The sequence below is a fragment of the Schistosoma mansoni genome, assembly GCF_000237925.1.
Source record: "Schistosoma mansoni, WGS project CABG00000000 data, supercontig 0284, strain Puerto Rico, whole genome shotgun sequence".
Classification (NCBI taxonomy): Eukaryota; Metazoa; Platyhelminthes; class Trematoda; order Strigeidida; family Schistosomatidae; genus Schistosoma; species Schistosoma mansoni.
In genome coordinates this window covers 30452-47891 of record NW_017386144.1, presented here as the reverse complement: position 1 = coordinate 47891, position 17440 = coordinate 30452, and the positions used below count along the sequence as shown (strand labels likewise).

The 17440-nt window shown below is 33.2% G+C and overlaps 1 protein-coding gene across 1 annotated transcript in view; it reads left to right on the top strand.

Annotated features, from left to right (window-relative positions):
* Positions 1–5117: 5117 nt before the first annotated feature.
* The window catches only part of Smp_179570 (otopetrin, putative), a gene marked incomplete at both ends in the record, with an annotated part of 29459 nt that continues 17136 nt past the window's right edge, over positions 5118–17440 (top strand). The window contains 4 exons of the mRNA XM_018790521.1: positions 5118–5308; positions 6201–6245; positions 11834–11972; positions 13675–13831. Of these exons, the coding sequence (XP_018647409.1) occupies positions 5118–5308; positions 6201–6245; positions 11834–11972; positions 13675–13831 (532 nt within the window). The remainder of the gene's footprint in view (positions 5309–6200; positions 6246–11833; positions 11973–13674; positions 13832–17440) is intronic.

Genomic DNA, 17440 nt, shown 5'->3' with positions numbered 1-17440 from the left:
AAGAATATATATATATATATATATATATAATAGTCCAATAATAGATCCTGTAAATTACCTATACTTACATCTTCACTGGGATATAACAGGTCATGCAATACCGTGGATTGATTGAATTTGGATATGAACACCGTTGGATACAGACTCAGTGGTTTAGAGGTTAAGTGTTTGTGCTCGATATTTCGGGTGATTTCAGGTTTTCAGTGATTGTAAGAATTTGAGATGTTGGTGATCTTAATTTCATTCCACAATCTCCACAGTCCTACACAAACACTGAAGTTTAGTCTGATCTACCGCATCATTTCCGTATTCATTATAAATTAAAGTTCGATGTTACAGCTTAGCTTGTAGTGCATCCGGGGATTCTATGATACGTCTTATTTCTGGCCATCGACTTTTTGATCTTTTCTAGCTATAAGATTCTATCAGATTTGTAAATTAGACCATATTGTTGAACTAACACTTCATATACTCCAGTACTTTTTAAATGGAGACTATAACGTCAACTATGCGAAGAGTTGTAACCATTGGTATAATGCTATGCAATTTTATCCCAATTGCAATGGGAAAAAAGGATCGAGGGCAGAGAGTAAGAAGCAAAAAACTCACTATCATAAGTCCGGAATATTTCTCTTTGGCTGCTTTCTCTTGAGAGGGAACTCAAAATTATTATCTGAAAATCTTTTAAATGTATACTATGACATTAGTTAATAAGCTTATCTTGTTTAGAAGCATGAGAGCTCCTTAAGGATTAATTATCACCTTTCATGCCGCGAAGCCTAATAATGGTGTACGCTTGATCTATTAGAATGTTCTAAATTCATTGACTGTACTGAATGTTGCACCGGCAATTTAAAAATAAAATACTGAATGACCGATTACCCAAACAGATTTCACTGTATAAAAAAACATTATTAAATGTGTAGATCCTATTGAATAAACGATTTTGGACATGAATATAAACCTGTTCTTATCTTCTTAACTAGAACTAATACATTGAGATAGTATTGCTTTATCCTCCGATAACTTGAATCTTTCTTAATGCGAAAAATTTGAATGTATAAAATATCATAGCATTATTTTGTTACTTATAAAATAATCAGTAGTATAAATAATCTGTAGAAGCTTTACGTAGCCTCACAAAACTTCAAAACTCAGTCATCTTAATTAACCATATCGTTTACTAGATCAGTGAGCAGAATTTATTGCAGCTTTTTCAGTTTAATCCATTCTTTATGAAGGAGTGAAGTTAAGCTGAAAATTAACATCTTAAGCTATTGCTCGATTAGTTTCTTTTTGCATCAATTTTTTGATACTAAGGACAAAAACTGTTCTGTTTCTGCTTCAAAATCCTGAAATGTTTACTAGTACCATTTTTAGTAGAGTTGTATATTGGCTTTCTGTGTATTTCATAGTGTTTATTCCTTTCTAAATAGGATTTGTCTGCTGAATGTACCAGTCAGGATGAACTTACATCGAAAGAAACTGATTATTTGCATTCCTTACTATCAACAGTATGCCAGTATGCCGTTAAAACTATATTTTCTACACAGTCTAGAATCCACATGAATTCAGTAGCTCAGCAGATAACAAACAAAGTTCATTGCGTTTGAGTCTTTCTGTGAATACCAACACGGGTTTTGCAAATACATCCAGATAACTAGTCACAAATAAGACTAAACGAGCGTCCTGAATTCCACTGGTAGCCAATAACCTACTTTAGTTAAAAAATATTGATCGACTAGTTTAAAGTTCCTTTAGATTATTATTATTATACCATTATTTATGTTGAGTAACAGAGTCATTTGTGCAAAGAAGAATAAGTTTCCAACCATATTTTTTTTAATTTATTGTTTATAATAAATAAGATGTGAACCAAAATAGATAAAGTGAGATTTCTAAATCATCTAAAACTTTGACTAGTAATTATTCAGCTGCCATGTTTTTTAAAACTTTGATTTTACCATAAAATAACGTTTATACTAACTCATATTGTTACAAGTTTCAATATAATTGTACCTAGGCTAAACAAATTTTGTCTTAATTTGAAATCTCATTGTTTTTACAACATATGTATGTTCTGATAGTTGAGATCATGAACCAATTGAAGTTAGGCCATCACAGAAAACCTCGAAGCACTGGATGGCCGTTTCTTCCTCTGGTGGGACTCCTCAGCAGTGTGCATCCACGATCCCGCCTCACGAGATTCGAATCCAGGACCTATCAGTTTCCATAGTTTCCAGGATTTCCATGGTGGTCTAGCTTCAATTGATTGATGATCTCAACTATCAAAATTACTATAATATCCACAAAACCACTTCTGACAATTATATATGTTTAATGCAATGTTTTACATTTTGAGAAAGAACAAGACTGTAATATCTTTTGTAAAGCTAAATGTTCATTTTTGATATCTCATATTCAACGTGAAAAATTACAGAAAAAGCTTGGAATCTTCCTACTCTACCATTAAAAATGGACTAACGATCTATATTTGATTATTGAATAAAACTTTGTACATGTATAATAATCTTGTATTTTCTTCCATGAAGTTTCTTCTGACATTGAATATTGTCGAATGAATGAGATTAAAATTCATCATGATGTTGACAATTCGAACATTATTTGTCATTGTATCCAGCGAAACGGTCGAAAAGCCATTGATAACCAGAAACTATAGGATAGTTATCTTATTCTAAACTACAATTATTTTACAGATACAAATCGAAGAATATTAGATTTATATCTGTTGATTGATTTATCTTGAAATATGCTAAAATATTACTGAATAGTTACTCAGAGTTGTTCAGTTTTTATTAGGTCGACAGTTAATGTCAGTTCTGAAAATGAATTACTACCATATAATTCCTTTAATCAGATTTTCCATCAAGCATGACAGACACAGACAGATATTATCAATATAGAGCCTGGAACAGATGTCCATTAGCCAAAGTTGACATATCACATTAGCACAAAGACATTAAATAAACATAATTTATTGTAAAGCGATCGAAATATTATAGAAGTAATGATAATGAGAAACCTTGTAAATATGGTTTCAAAAGACAGAGTGAAAGCTGTATATGAAGGGGTACTGGAATCAAAAATAGAGTGAGAGAGGAATTATGAATGCATATTCTCTATTGAGAAAGATTCTGGGTTATTTCACCCAAAGTCTCCAACCTTTGGTTGTGGTTGTCAGGCTAACCTTATTTAGTTTGCCTGAATCTACTAACATGAATTAGAGCAACAGTCAACGACTCCATCGACTAATAACACATTTTGGTTTGGGTCTCCTAATCTTTTTTCAGTCTACTACAATACTAGCGAGAATCGAGGACCAAAGTGGAATTTGGTCATGCATATGTAGTACATATCCTAACGATTTCAGTCAATGAACTTTCACTACCTCATCAAGTGATCACCAGTCAAAGAAACTGTATAAAATGTGAATATTTTTGTCGCTTGGGAATTTTGTTGAGACATTTCTAATTAATTATTTTACTACTGACATCATTGGTTGATATTGGTTGGATGAACACTGAAACCTAGGAAGCATAGGACAGTTGCTGAGTCCTAGTATGAGACTTCTCACACGAAATCAAATCCATGACCTTCATGTTTCACCCCGCTTGCCTAAATTTTGAACCAATCAACTGACGTTCAACTTCAATAAATTCATAATGTTATGTGATTATCTTCTAATATCATCGGCAGGTAACTCTCTGATACTATATATGGCTGAATTCCACCTTTTGGCTTTTTGATCCCAGTTAAAATATAAAGTTCTTTGTCGGTGTTTTAAAAAACGACATCTGCAAATGCGGTTAACATATATAATTAATAAGTAAAATAAATCAGTATCAGTTACGTTTATTGTATCAGTTGCATGATTGGGAAAATAACATATTTGGTACTGAAACAACTACTAATAACTTCCTAATTGGTTGGTAGTATCTAAGTTTACTCCTGCATATGAGCCTCAAACGGTAGAAACGAGGTAGGAAGTATAAAATACTTCACTTTCAATCTGGTTTATGCACGTGAGTATTTATTAATTTAGGGGTGATCTTAACATTTTGAAAACTTGTAGTGTGGTCTGCTTATATCCATATAAGTAGTATATGGCGATGGTCAGACATAGAATGTATTTTGGCAGAAAACCGATAAGGAAAGAACTAAAATGAAACGCAATTGGTACGAAACTTCATGAACAATAATAATCAGAGAAGATGAACTGATATTTGCCGAAGGAACAGTGAAGATTGAGACAATTGATTGTTATTTTGCAAATTAACTGTTTACTATATGGTTATCAGAATTTAATGAGGTAGTTTGTAATTTTTGCCTAAGTACATTCGACTGTCCACAACCAGTTTTTTTTTCACTACAAGCTTCTAGGAAACACATTTAATGAGAGTGCGATACAATCCTGCATATTTCTGAATGTGTCGAACAAGTTTCCATTGTTCATTGTTAAGGCTAAATGGTTTTTAGCTTTCTCCTAGTATCTACAAATCTCTTCAAAGAATTTTTGAGAGCTCTCAATATAAAATTTACAGTAATTCGATGTACATTTATTGACTTAATATCAGCATAGTTATAAATGCTAAAATATTTATGATATTGTTTATATTACAGATTACTTGTACACACATATATCAGTTAATAAGTAACTGATTCTCATTATTCATTATTCTAATTCATACCGATCTTTACATTAGTTCATCTAAGAATGAATATCTTTACTGGTTAACTTCATCCAATCCAGATGATATTGTAATACACATACACATTATTGTTGATTAATCAATATCCATTAAATAACCAAGTCATTACTATTGTCAAGTTCACAATTGGTTTATTGTTTATAATAATAATAATAAAATTAATAAACTTGTCACTACTATTATCATTATGGTTCTGATGATGATGATGATGATCAGAATGATTCTAGCTATAATAATCAATTAATCGAACAGACGAAACATTTCAACAGTAATCGTATTGACGCGGAACACTTCGTAGACATTGATTCAGGATACTTTATTTACCTAAAACAATACTATTCATCGTTCAAGCCATTACCATTATTATTATTAATAATAATAATAATCATGGCTTATTCAGGTTATTCCACAGATAATTCTGATTCAGATCAAACTAATACATATCCACTTAAAGAAAAGTCAACATTGAAAAAACGTAGCAAACGAAATCATCATCGTAAACGATTTGGACGAATGGCTAAATCATGGAAATTTATGAAACTAAGAAAATTATGGGAAAGGGATATGGCTAAACAAAGGTAAATCATAAATTCAGGTAAAAAAAGTAAAGAAACTCTTTCAGCGTTTTGATTTTTCCTATGGCAGTTTTCAAAATTAAACTGACGTCAAATTGAAAACTATGGAAACTTATGAATCATTGGACAACGTTTTTCTTTTATCCTAGACAGGAACTACTCAGAATAAAATACATAGATTTAATCTTATGGAATCAAACCAACGACTGTCAGTTTTCGTTGTTAGCCTGATAACATTAAATCATGTGGCTGTCCTATACTCTCAACTTTAGTTAGCTGTTATTTAGTCGATGTTAGTTTATGCTAGAAACTATCTTCAAATAGTATTGTGTTTCATCAGTTATTTCAGAGTTGTTTTTCTTTCTAAAATTATACAGTTTCAGATTGCAAATCAGGCAAGTACTTGACTGAGCTATAAAACTTATAAAATAAACTAAGTTTATTCAGAAGGGGTTTTGTGGAGGTTTCAGTATTTTCATAGTTGAAATCATGAATCAATTGAAGTTAGACCACCAGAAAAAAAACCTCGGGAGAAGCCCTGTGGACGGGCCGTTTTGTCCTACTGTGCGTCTCCTCAGCAGTGCACCGTTGGATGCCGGCTCAGTGGTCTATCGGTCAAGTGCTCTAGCGCGAGACTGGTAGGTCCTGGGTTCGAATCTCGCGAGGCGGGATCATGGATGTCCACTGCTGAGGAGTCCTACGGTAGGATGAAACGGATGTCCAGTGCTTCCAGGTTTTCCATGATGGTCTAGCTCATGATTTCAACTATGAAAACCAAGTCTAGTTGAGATTGTTTCTATGACGATGATTAGTTTCTTCATTACAATTCCCTCTATCAAATATTTTTTCATTTTCATTATGTAACTATTATTATTATTACTATTTGCTTTTACAGAAGTATATCAGCACCTTTTGTTTCAATTAAAGCCAATAATAAATAGTAAGTTTGAAATTTATACGAAGTAATAATAATAATCATATATTAAACTTTGTGATTATGTAATAAAAATTATTCTATGCAGCAAGATAAATTGTGACCCTGAAATAAATGTTCTCAATAAAATTATTTTAATAGTTGAATTCATGAGTCGATGTAAGCTAGTCAATCATTGAAAATCTGGGAGTACTGGACGGGCGTTTCGTCCTAGTATAGGACTCCTCAGTAGTGTGCATCCATGATCCTGCATGTGGGACTCGAACCCAGGACATTCTGTCTCATTTAAAAACGTTTAATCTCTAAACCGGCATCCAACAGTGATAATGTTCAACTTCAATCGACTCATGAATTCAACTAATAAAATTGCTATAATCTTCACGAACCCCTATTCTGATCAGTTTGCCTAAAAAGAAATCAAATTTAGGACATGTTCAAATGTTTCTTTGAAAAGAAATATCCACAATTCTACCCGAAGTGTTTACTGATGATGTCGTTCAGAAGGACGATGAAAGCTCCACGACCAAACCATCCAGCTCAGAGAACAAAACTCCATCAAAAACAATTCTATACTAAAAGTGTTATTATACACTACAAATATTTTCTAAATTTCTCTGTATGAATTTATTGTAAACAAATCGTAAGTACACAATAAATTATCGATAAAATAAGTAGTAACTAACGTTCCATTTTCAACTTATATATCCTTAATTTTTCTCTTTGAAGGTGATAAGAATTATATAAATATTTCAGAGATAATTAAAAACAGGTCTCCTTTAAATAATGAATTATTTTATTTATTTAAACACATAAATATTGGTACAAAGGGGCACCAGATATATATGCGCCACACAAATCTCATTTGATTTGTGTGAGGGCTGTGATACTGCCCAGGTGCCTAGAGTGAGGCAGGTGGTTTTCTTAGGGGGCCATACCCCGAGCCTTTGACCTGAAGGTCTAGTCCACAAGGTAGTGGAGCATCGTAAGGAGATGCAGTCCCATGGTAGCCAGTGACCAACTATTGATTCATAAGCCATTTGTTCCCTCAGGATACTGGAACCAGCCCATGTGCACCATTGGTTTGGAATCACGGTTTTCCAACTTCCCTAGGTGGACTTTCCGTGTCCACCAACCCGGTTAACGCGCTGGACATTAGCTTTTCGTCCTCTCATTTTCGTAAACAACACCCGTAGTGCGAGAATTATTGAGTAGGATTTTCCTGGCAGTAGTTGTATGCACGTGGTCATGTGAGGGCATTACGAGAAGGTGAGCGGACTCTCCCCACTCTCGGCCGTACCAGGACGTTTGGGGGCAATCGGTCTTTTATTCTATGTTACTTGATTGACTAATTACACCTCAACAATACTCGACTAGATAATCTACTGAAGAAAACTCAGATGGTAACTACTTAGTCATTACATATATTGGATTTATAGGTTGTACTCATCAATGATTGATCTCGGTTAAGTTACATTTGAAAAATGGAAAGATGTTCCTTTTTATTATAAGACTTCTCAAGGGGTACACACTAGCTGCTTAAGCAAGAACCGTACCCATGATCTTTAGGTCTCTAGGAGATTTCTTAACCATTAGTGCTTCTCACTAAAAGTTCTTTTTGAAGTGATTCATGAGATAATTAACTATGATAGTCTAGTTTAAAAAAAGGTTTTGTGAAGACTGGTTTTATTCATAGTTTTCTAGTCATCATTACCTTCATATATTACCGTTGATACTAAATCAGAATAATGTTGAATTACAAATAAATGAACAATGTACATGTAAACCATTGAAATACGATTCATTGATTGAGATTCAATATCTGAACGTCCTAATCTCATGAAATCATATCTAGTTATAAATGCAAACTGTTACTTAAGTCTCTAACTATAAATTCATATCACCTTAGTGTTATCAATTTTTTTCAATAGTTTCCAACTAGGTGTCGTTAAATGACAAAAAATTATAAACAATCATAATATAGACTAACATAAACATACATAAATATGGATGTTATATCTATTTCTGTTATACTATAGTGGTAGCGTTTGTACTTAAACTTAACTAATTGTTTATATCAAGTAAATTTAAACAAACATCTACTGAATACAAATTGTGTAATGATAAGTGTTTAAAAACTATTACCTTAATGTAACAATTGTATTAAACAAAATTTCATAGCTTAACAGTAATAAATATAAAAACAAAGAATGAATAATTCGATTTAGTAATATTAAATAATGGCCACTAGTAGAGTCAACACCTGAACTAAGGATAGGGAGTGTGAAATAGTCGAACGCGTCGACAACTTCACTTATCTTGAAAGTCTGATCAGCTCTAATGGGTTGGTGTCTGACGAAACCTTTGGCGGAGAAGAGATATCCGTCTAACAATTAATTGACGAGTATACTGCACAGCAGTTCGCTCTGTTCTACTTTAAGGCTGTGAAACGTGGCCATTAAGAGTAGAAAATACTCGTAAGTTACTAGTATTTGATCACAGATGTCATAGAAAGATTTGCTCGCGTCTTCTGGGATCACCGGGTAAGTAGATGCAGGGTATTAGGGATCGGCCAAACCAAAACGTGGCATCAGAGCTTGAAGTCATTACCTTGTAGTCTGAGCCATTTTGGTAGATGCAGACTACTTGGTTGGGGTCCGCGTGACTATCGTAATCAATGATTGAAGACTCAGTGTGACATAGCTTAGAATCGATCACAATATCGTGGGAGCATACATTCTCTGTGTTCCCTTAAACTATGAGAAAAAATTTGCTTTGTATCTTTTTATCTTCCTGTACAAAATCCTTATACACAATCTTTCTTTTATATATTATTACCGTTGAAGTAACTACTTCTACGAATTCGGCGTTCATCATGTTGTGCTAACGAGGTATGGCAACTTGGACTGATCCTACGTTGTAGCTGACTGACTGATTCCAGTTTTAGTGTTCAGACCAGGATATGATACTATTGCTTTTCTCTTCAAAGGTCAATTGCATTCCCCACCGAGCTAATAGATCAAGTTCCAATTAGAATAAAACTCACGTCTTGCATTCAATTATTAGGCATTATCCAGCTTTATCAAAATACTTGTTAATGTTTGCAAAATTCTAGTCAATCTGCTCAGGATGTGCATATGCTTAGAGAGACAGATTGATTGTAGTGCTTAAATTATAAATTGTGATTTCTACATGATATGCTGATTGACCAAATCAGGATCTTATATTCATTTAATAAAGCTAATGATTTTTGATCTGAGTTGTTTCCTTACGCTTAGACTTTGCTGTTAAGATTTATGATGTATTTGTAATCATGGTTTGAAAACTTTCCACTAATCGATTCCTAACAGTACAAAATGCATCTTCTTCTTGACGGTATTGTCTTTGTATAACTTACGTGAAACGCAACAACTTAATACGAACTAGCATTTACTAAACCCTACATTTTTTGTCTATTTGCGTTTGTCATATAATTATCAGTATAGCAGTAAAGAATATTGAATTCATCTTTGAATATGTAGCTGTACAGACTTATTTATTAAATCGAATTAGCATTCAAACAAGAAGAATAATCACAACTACTGTTACAAAACAACAATGAAAATGCTGGATGGCTATACCTAGAGTTTTTCAGTTATCTTTTGGGATACAGTGTAGTATATTGAACAATGTTCACTGACCACGATGTTGAGGAATATTGACGCTTTATTCACTTAGCTACTGTGTCCAGATAGCCACCAGCTTGTTCAACAAGCATGAGTCTAACTAGTAAGAGTTTGTAAATTTCTATCATCAGTGTTAATGATGGAAATCGGTTAGTCGTTATTGATGTATGATCATCATAACCGAATTGTCTCTCTATTCTCGTGTGCTTATAAATTTGAAATACAGCCAGTTGCAAGGTCGATGAAGTATTGGTGTTTACACCAATAGCTACTGAGTTCGAGTCCCGTTCCCGAAATCAATACCAGGATTCGGATGTAAATATTTGGCAAGTTTCAAATAAGAGGTAACGTGATTCCTGGTTCCCACTTCTAACTACAGCCTAAGTTCACTAAATCCTAAAACTAAATGACAATATTGAAATAATCACCTTACGATGAACATACACGCATAACTTTTGATCAACAAGGAGAAAAGACAAACTCAATAAATTAGCGTCTCCACTTGTTTACGTTTCAAATGAATTTTTTTATGTTTTTGCGTATCCTGTAGTTTTGTGAACATCATCTCATAATATTCAAATCATTGGTTCCAAAGGTTATCAGATCTGGTCACTAAATCTTTAGATAGTTATTATTCCTTTTATTCACTTTTAGACAGTAATTTATGATAGTAAACTGAACCTAAGTAAACAGAGATATGATAGGGAGTTATTGCATCATTGTTTCAGGATTAAATAATAATGACTGTCAATGATAAACATCCTGTTCAGATGACACAAAACATCTAAATAAATTAAAATAGTATGCTCACTATAACTAACTTTTAGAAAGATTTCTTAAGATTCTATAAAAATCACCATAAACGCTAGAGGCAACCAAGTTTGCAATTAGACTGCTACTTATCAGTGATAGACTAAAGTCGAAAAAAATACCAAACCATTCAACTATGACTATGAGTAACAAGAATTATGTTCTATGCAGAAGTGAAAGTTCTTTTTAAATCCAATATATGATTTCGATTTCCAAATTATAAAATGCGATTATTCAACCCATAAATTATTATCAGAAGGGGTTTTGTGGCTAGACCACCATGGAAAACCTCGAAGCACTGGATGGCCGTTTCGTCCTATCATGGGACTCTTCAACAGTGAGCATTCACGATGCCGTCTCGCGAGATCCGAACCCAGGACCTATCAGTCTCGCGCTTCCAGGTTTTCCATGGTGGTCTAGCTTCAATTGATTCATGATCTCAACTATCAAGATTATCATAAATTACTGTTAAATAAATAAAAATGCATATAATTCAATATGTATTAATAAACCTGATAGGTAAAAGATAAAAATAAGGGATTGTGAGACAATTATCAATAAGTGAATTCAAAAAATGCATCCATATTTGTCACTGCCCATTGATATATTAATTTCAGTGGAAAAAATTTTCAATCTTCAATACATATCCTGGAGTTCTAGTTGGAAGCAGTAACCAGTGGAGTTCAACCAGGTCTGTTGGGAGATATCAACTCACTGAAGACAATGGTGAATGGTTGCCCAATTTCGTGGATTGGTTGAAGTTAGATATTAACACCGTTGGATGCCGGGCTGCTCAGTGGTTTAGTGGTTAAGCGCTCGCACGCGAGACTGATAGGTCCTGGGTTCGAATCTTGCGAGGCGGGATCGTGGATGTGCACTGCTGAGGAGTCCCACATTAGAACGAAACGGCCGTCCAGTTCTTCCAGGTTTTCTATGGTGGCTTAGCATCAATTGATTCATGATCTCAACTATATTAAATGCATATATTGTAATTTTAATTATAGAAGAGATTGTCGTTTATTTTGTTTGTGTTCCTATCATATTTGTCCTTGAAACATTATCATCTAGTAGTTAAATTGTTTATTTTTTCCCTTTTGATATACTTTTAATTATTTAATTTAGTGAATCTATGACAGCCAGTTTACTTTTTATGTTTGCTATAACTCAGTGTATATTTGGCTTTGTATTACCGATATGTGATTCATTTGGTATGAAAAGATCTAAACTATATTATGAAGCAGATCATAAGTATTATTTGGAAGTAAGTCATATATAGTATATTATGCTAATTCAATCTTATTTAGAGATGGCAAAGATAATTGATATTTAGAGTAATTATATGTGTTACTTGGACTTAACCACTTCACACTTCGAAATGGAATATTAATCGTTGTAGAAATAGGTTGGAAGAAGGTTAAGAGTGGTCCAACTACGAAATAAGGTCAGTCCACGAAGTTGTCAACTGTTAGACTGAGCACTGTAGGTAGATAGAGACTACCTAGTTGTTACGTGTGTGATTATCATAACCAATAGCAGGAGACTTTGGGTAGCATGGCCTAAGATCGATCGCACTAGTACAAATGCATTTACTTTTTGTCTTTTCTTCGACTTTGAGTTCTGTAATAATCTTATACCTTGTTCAGTCACCAATCTTATGCTTTCTTTTAAAGCTATATTGTCTTTGTCGAAGTCTATAATCTATCATCACATTCAACGATTAGCTATACAATATCTTCTTTAGTTTCACTGGTCTTACTTTTTACCTATTAAAACGTTTAGATGGGTTTTTTCTCTGAACTGGATGGTTTAGTCGTAGAGTTTCCATCGTTCTTCTAAATAACATCATCAGCACAAACTTCATGTAGAAGTAAAGTGTTTGAATTTCTCCACATATAGGTTGCGGTTTCTCTAATCCATCTTCATCCTAATTGGTTATTGTGGATCTTTAACCTTTCATTATGGACACCCTTTTCATCTTTGCTTGCGCAAACATCAATCAGCAATCAAACGTCATGGTATATCCTCGCTGATTTCAGTGGATGCAGACAATTGCGGACGCATTCAACTGCGAAATTGTTAATATCTTGGATAAAGGTAATAGTAAAAGCACCAGGGAATTTTTAGAAGCTTGATGCCAGACTGGTCAGCAATCAACAATCACATTGATATCCATCTAATCTATCAAACAAGTAGAAATATCATGGACAAATAGTGGACCAAAACTCAAATCGCTTTGAGATACAATCAAAATAAAGAAGTAGACAATAACAGGTTCAAGATTAACAATAACCAATCAACGTCAAGGTCGACAGGATGAGCTAAAACGCATATGTGGAGAAATTCGAGCACTTCACTTCTACCTGAAGTTTGTACCAATGATGTTTTTCAAAAGAACAATGAAAGCTCCAAGACCGAACCATCTAGCTCTGAGAACAAAACTCCACCTAAACTACAAAATCGCCTCCAACGTATTAAAACTTTATTAAAAATTCACCTCGAGGCAGGTCATTTATGTATAATAAATTACTGAAACTAGGACAACGTTAAGCAGTTAGTTCACAGTTATATAATATACCCTTATGGGCCAGGGTAATCTTGTACTGGTTTTCAGGAGAACCAGACACCATCCAGACTTTCACGCGGTAACCCAAACAGTACAGCTCAATCCCATTTAACAGGAGAGCCAGACACTGTCCAGCCTTAACCCAAGCAGTACATCTCAAACCCGCCCTATAGGAGAAGCAGACACTATATAGGCTTAAACGCTACAACCCGAACAGTACAGCCCAATCCTGTGGCGCAACCACTCAGGTACCAAACACCCTGGTGGACAAAGTAAAGTACCTATTTATAATTATAGCTTTTATGATAATCAATATTCACCGATATTATGTAATAGTAGTATTATGTATTGTCTATTCACTTTGATTTCTTTTATTTATTTCTTCTATTTCATCTACTAGATATTTCTAATCTCTCAATATTGTGGAGCAATACTTGTATTAGCTTATTTACAATATTTAATTTATAGTGGAACAAAAAAACAAATAAAACAAAAAACTATTCATGAACTTTCTAAATCTAAAACTGGTTGTGAATTAGTAGATGATAAACATATGAGTAAGTTGGTTATAATGAACAGTATTCTTTTATTTATTATGAGTATATTATGATGAATAATAGGATGGAAGTTATTGATGATTAAATATTGTTGTCAAGTATTTATGATTCTTTTAAAAAGTTATTCTTAGAGTTGAAAGAGTAGCCATTGGAACTAGACCAACTGCATCTCTGTGCTGAGGTGGTATGGCAACTCGAACTGATGTACGTACGTACGAAGTTCCACGTTGTGACTGACTGACTGACTGACATGGAAACTAGAGAGAAGCTAATTTTGAAAATCCATCACAACTATCCACCTGAGCTACAGATCGTTTTTATCATCTCAGAACCTGCTTCGATTTGGGCACCCGGGCAGTATCATAGCCCTCACACAATTAAGTGAAATGAAAATTTTTTGTGTGGCACATATATATCTGGTGCCCCCTTGTACCAATATTTATGTGTTCAAATAAATAAATAATAAATAATCATCTCTGAAGGTAATTTATTATCCTTTTAAACTTTCTAGGTCTACACAGATGACCTTATACAAAATTGAAGGAAGAACCTTCAGCTACCACAACAGGTATTATATAATATAGAGTGACAAATATCCAGTCCTGTTAATGATAATTGTATTACTTCAAAACTGATTGAATGAAAGATCACTTCTCACTGAATATCTTGAAGATTCGAAACTAATAAAAACAGTATTCTATTAGGTATTAGTTATTTGACAGTGCTTCGTTCTATAAATTTATCGTAGAATATAAACATCTTCAGGTCACTTATGTCAATATTATAAGTATGTGAAACTGATTGAGTGACATGTAAACATGTAAGCATACCACGGACTGATAGTGACTGGCCAACTACTAAAAACCAAGAAACACTAGATACCTGTTCCATCTAAGTATGTTATTGCCCTGTGGTGACAGTTTACGAGTGAACTTTTGAGTTCAACTATATTGGAAGTGAAACACTTACCCACCAATGGCATTGGATGACGATCACGCGATTTCATGAATTAACTGATGTCAGATTTTTGAACTATTGAATGCTAACTGATCCAAATTTTAAGTGCTTACCTTGACGCCTGAAAGTCTTAGGTTCAACCCCTAGGAAATGTATGGATTTACAGTGGTGAAGATTCTCGTACTGGAACAAAACAGTTATCCAATACTTCCTAGTCTTTGGTGTTTGCTTAACTAAGGTCAATTCGTGAAATAATTTATATAATTTGATAATTTCCACAGACTTCCTATACTAATAAAATACTCATCTGTTTAAAAGCATATTACGGTATCACATCACTTGATGTACCGGAAGGGATATTTATGAAATATGATACAGCCATTTCTTATTTATTTAATGGCAGTTAACTAAATTATCAACTTACTTGTCTTAAATTTTGACCATTCATTTGTATACTTCACCTAATCAGTTGGGATATTGGTAAAAAGGAATTTACAAACTCAGATAACACAAGACTAAAAAGTTCCTTATCTGGATAGCTACCTTGTCTTAAAGAACTGATAACCAACAAAATGTTGACATAAATACAGAACGTACATCAGTAATCCACGTACTATTTTCCTTATATATGAAAGTGGGAATGCAAACCTCCATACCATTTTTAAAGTAAGGTGAATTAGTTTCATTCAATGTTTTCTTCCAATAGAAAAACTTTTATGAACACACACACCTTCTAGTCTTATTAATGACAAAATAAGACATTATATCGTTCAATTTTAAGTACGGATTACAGTTGTCCAAACGGAAAATTTAATGACATATATATATATTCATACAAAATACAGTTATTCCCTACAATTAATTCATAACATTCAAGTAACATATATCTTCAAATATTACTTTCTTAATGAATAAGTAGTAAGTTGTAGTAAAGTCGCTACATATGTCAAACCACAATCTCTCATTCCAGCATAAATTTTATTCATTATCGGAAGGGATTTCGTGGAGATTTAGTATTTTCATAGTTGAAAGCGTGAGTCAATGGAAGCTGGACCACCATGGAAAACCCGGAAGCATTGGACGGCTCTGGCTCGAGACTCGTAGATCCTGGGTTCGAATCTCGCGAGTGCGGGATCGTGGATGCGCACTGCTGAGGAGTCCCATAATAGGACGAAAAGACCGTCAAGTGCTTCCACGTCTTCCATGGTGGTCCAGCTTCAATTGACTTACGCTTTGAAGTATGATAAATTTTATTGCTATTTTAATCTCCAATGTAATATCAACAAAGACTTCTACTATCTAAAGGTTTATTACATAATTTGATTTACATCAAAGTTCTCCTGAATTTAAATTCAATCGATTTAATTTAAGATCAGGTAATTCGAATGATCAATCAAATAGAATAGAAAAATGCTAACAGTTATATATGTCAGATCAATCTATTTATTCACGCTGTCAAGATAGTATGACATTTAATATATAGGCAGAAACAAGACAACAATGACCTGTTATTAATACATTTTAATCATCAATTCATAATGAGTATAATATCATACTAATAGAAGACATCTTATATAGTCAAATAACTATAAATCTATAATCTATATTTAAACGATGATAATAATAATAATGATCTTATTCTTCTTGAAGAGTATAATTTCAATCATGATGACATAAACTTCTTTACTTTGTTAAATGCCTGTCATGTTCTCTCTTTTATCTAACTATCATAATAACAAATAGAATTTAATACATTTGAATGTATTATAAATAGATAATTAGTAGTAACATAATGATCTTTGGAGGATAAAGTATATGTAATATTAGAATATAATTGTAAGTAAATTGAGCTACATTAAGTAAATGATTAAATAGTTTTACATTGATACAGCTGAATAATGGACAATATCTTTCAGTTATAAAAATTAATTTTAATTAAAAGAATGTTTTAATTGGAAGATAATGGATACCTTTAAAGTTGGTAACTCGTATTCCATCAAAACAGTAGGCGTTGACGGTCAGATCGTACACTGTGGCAAGACTAAACAGTAGGTGTGATGCAAATCAGCGAGGACTTGATATAAGTGAACGATTCATTTAACCAATGTCACAAATTCTCTATGAATACAAAGATGGATTGTTAGTTGGAAACCCTATAGCTTCTGCTGCATAATAGATGAGATCGAAATCCATAAAGAAAACTAGTAGGAATATGATAAATTACTTTATATTGATCTATTCCTATCTACCACATAACTGATATTGATTAAATGTGATAGAACAGAACTGTGTATTGTTTTGACGATAACCTTTCCTAACTTTACTGTACAATTCATGTCTTAAATTTGTTCTCTTTTTATATTTATTAACTTTAGCCTTAATTAGTACTTGCCTTTTTATTTAGATATTTCTCACAACATCTGTTAGCCCGAAATTTCTGAAACCGAAAAAGAAATTTACTTAGTATTGTTTGTTTGGATCTTCCTATTGATGTTTTTAGGACTGCAACTTGTCTGTCTCTAATTGGCATATGTGCATACTGGGCATATTTCCTCGATATAGCCTAAATTCACAAGCATAGTAAGCAAAGATGGATACTGGTCAGTCTCTAATTGGCATATGTTGCAGTACTAAAAACATCAATAGGAAGAT